At 58.6% G+C, this 2,151-nt stretch overlaps 1 protein-coding gene across 1 annotated transcript in view; it reads right to left on the reverse strand.

The window, feature by feature from the left end:
• MTFMT (mitochondrial methionyl-tRNA formyltransferase) overlaps window positions 1-524 on the reverse strand; it is a 31,171-nt gene extending 30,647 nt beyond the window's left edge. Inside the window, exon 1 of the mRNA XM_032250971.1 lies at window positions 287-524. Coding sequence (XP_032106862.1) covers window positions 287-495 — 209 coding nt within the window. The 5' untranslated portion in view covers window positions 496-524. The remainder of the gene's footprint in view (window positions 1-286) is intronic.
• Window positions 525-2,151: the final 1,627 nt, after the last annotated feature.

Consider the following 2,151-nt stretch of genomic DNA (forward strand, 5'->3'; position numbering starts at 1 on the left):
GCGGGGCGGGGGCGGCGGGGACGGGACGGCGGGGCGGGGGCGGCGGGAACGGGACGGCGGGGCGGGGGCGGCGGGAACGGGACGGCGGGGCGGGGGCGGGGCGCCCCGAGGCTGACCCGCGGGTGCGGCGCAGCTTCCGGGCGCCGGGGAACGCCGAGACCCGGGCACACACCGCTCCGGCGCCGCTGCTTTCCGCGACCGGAAGTCCGACACCCTCGGGGCCGGCCGTCCCGGCGCGCCCTGGGCGCCCTCAGCCGCCGGGCTCCCGGATCCCTGGCCCGGATACCTGGCGGCGTGCAGGAGTCGCAGCGCCTCGCGGGCGAACCGGTCCGTGCCGAAGAAGAGCACCCTCCAGGGCGGCTTCTCGCGGACTCTGGCGTCCCGGCCGTCCTCCCCGCCGAGTCCGACCAGCGCTCGCCACGGGGGACTCGGCCCCCCAGGCCTGGCGCCGCGAGCCAGCCGGGACCCCCAGCAGCGCCGCACCAGCACCCGCATGGCCTCGGCCGCCGGAAGCGCGGCCTGCGCAGGCGCGTCGGGGCGGTGCGGAGCGTGCGGGCCGGGGTGGGCGGGGCTTGCGGCTTGGAGGCGGGGTCTGGCTGGAGCTGCCGAACCGTTTGCCCGCTGCAGAAGCCCTGGATTTTCGTTTTATTTAATTGCACTGTGTAGCCAATCCTCCAGAACAAGTCTTTCATTTTAAAAATCCATTTATTTATTTATTGGTGTTGACATTTATTTAGAAAGGGTCTTGCTGTGTTGCCCAGGCTGGAGCGCTGCGGCACGACGTCACCCCAGCCTCACCGTTCCTGGGCTCAAGGGGCACGCCCGCCTCGGCCCGCCGGGCACGCGCCGCCGCGCGCTGCTGACTTTTCACGGCGACAGCATCCCACTGTGTTGCCCAGGCTGATCTCGAACTCCCCGGCTCAGGCGGTCCTCCTGCCTCGGCCTCCCCGAGTGCCGGGATTAACAGGCGTGAGCCACTCGAGCGGCCTTGCTAGGCATTTTCTCTCCATGACTCCGCTCACTTGTCACATCTGCCGTGGGAGGTAGATATCATTACAACCATGTTACCGAAGAGAAACGGAGGCTCCGCGAAGTGAAGGACTTCCCGGCGTATAAGGTCCACACAGCCAGGAAACGATAAACTAGAGGTGGGACCCTTGTCATTGCAAGGCCGTGCCGGATTCGATGTATTAGCAAGTCAATTACCTGCATTTTGCATGTCAGGAAATGGACTTGCCGGCCGTCACCTTCCTGAATGGAAGGCTCCATCGTGGGTTTCTTCGCACACAGAGGGATGTCATAAAGACGATTCCTAAGGAAAATGGACAGGGAAACTTCTCTCCAGAAGACCTCCGAGGACCGTTAGTGCTTAGATTCTGTATCCCCAACACCTCCTTGAGTAGAGTCAGACATCCATGAAACAGGATCTAAGCAAAAACTGAATTTCATTCTAATATTCTCACCACGTTTTTGTGTTTTTTTTTTTTAAATGGAGTCTAGCTCTGTTGCTCAGGCTGGAGTGCAGTGGCTGTCACCCAGGCTGGGGTGCAGTGGCCTGATGTTGGCTTACTGCAACGTCCACCTCCGGTTTCAAGCAAGCGATCTCCCGCTTCAGCCTCCCAAGTAGCTGGGATTACAGGCGGCGGCCACCACACCTAGCTAATTTTTGTATTTTTAGTAGAGACCGTGTTTCACCATGTTGGCCAGGCTGGTCTCGAACTCCTGACCTTGTGATCTGCCTGCCTTAGCCTCCCAAAGTGCTGAGATTACAGGCATGAGCCACCGCGCCTGGCCAGAAAATCTTAAATAGAAAATAATCCAAATGGATAAATTAATATGCAGGTAAATTTAAGGATGATGCCTCCAAAAAATGCAATTTGTTGTCAAACAGGTTATGCTTAGCAAAACAAAATTTTCCTCGAATTTTTTTTTTTTCTTATATGCAGGCTATAGTATGCCTGCATATAATCGAGCCAGGCATGGTGGCTCACACCTATAATCCCAACACTTTGGGAGGCCAAGATAGATGATAACCGGAGGCCAGGAGTTTGACAGCAGCCTGGGCAAGTCCTGGTCTCTACAAAATTTTAAATATTAGCCAGGCATGGTGATGTATGCCTATGGTCCTAACTACTTGGGAGGCTGAGGTGG

The sequence above is a fragment of the Sapajus apella genome, unplaced genomic scaffold (genome assembly GCF_009761245.1).
Source record: "Sapajus apella isolate SASKATOON/1434 unplaced genomic scaffold, GSC_monkey_1.0 scaffold74, whole genome shotgun sequence".
Lineage (NCBI taxonomy): Eukaryota > Metazoa > Chordata > Mammalia > Primates > Cebidae > Sapajus > Sapajus apella.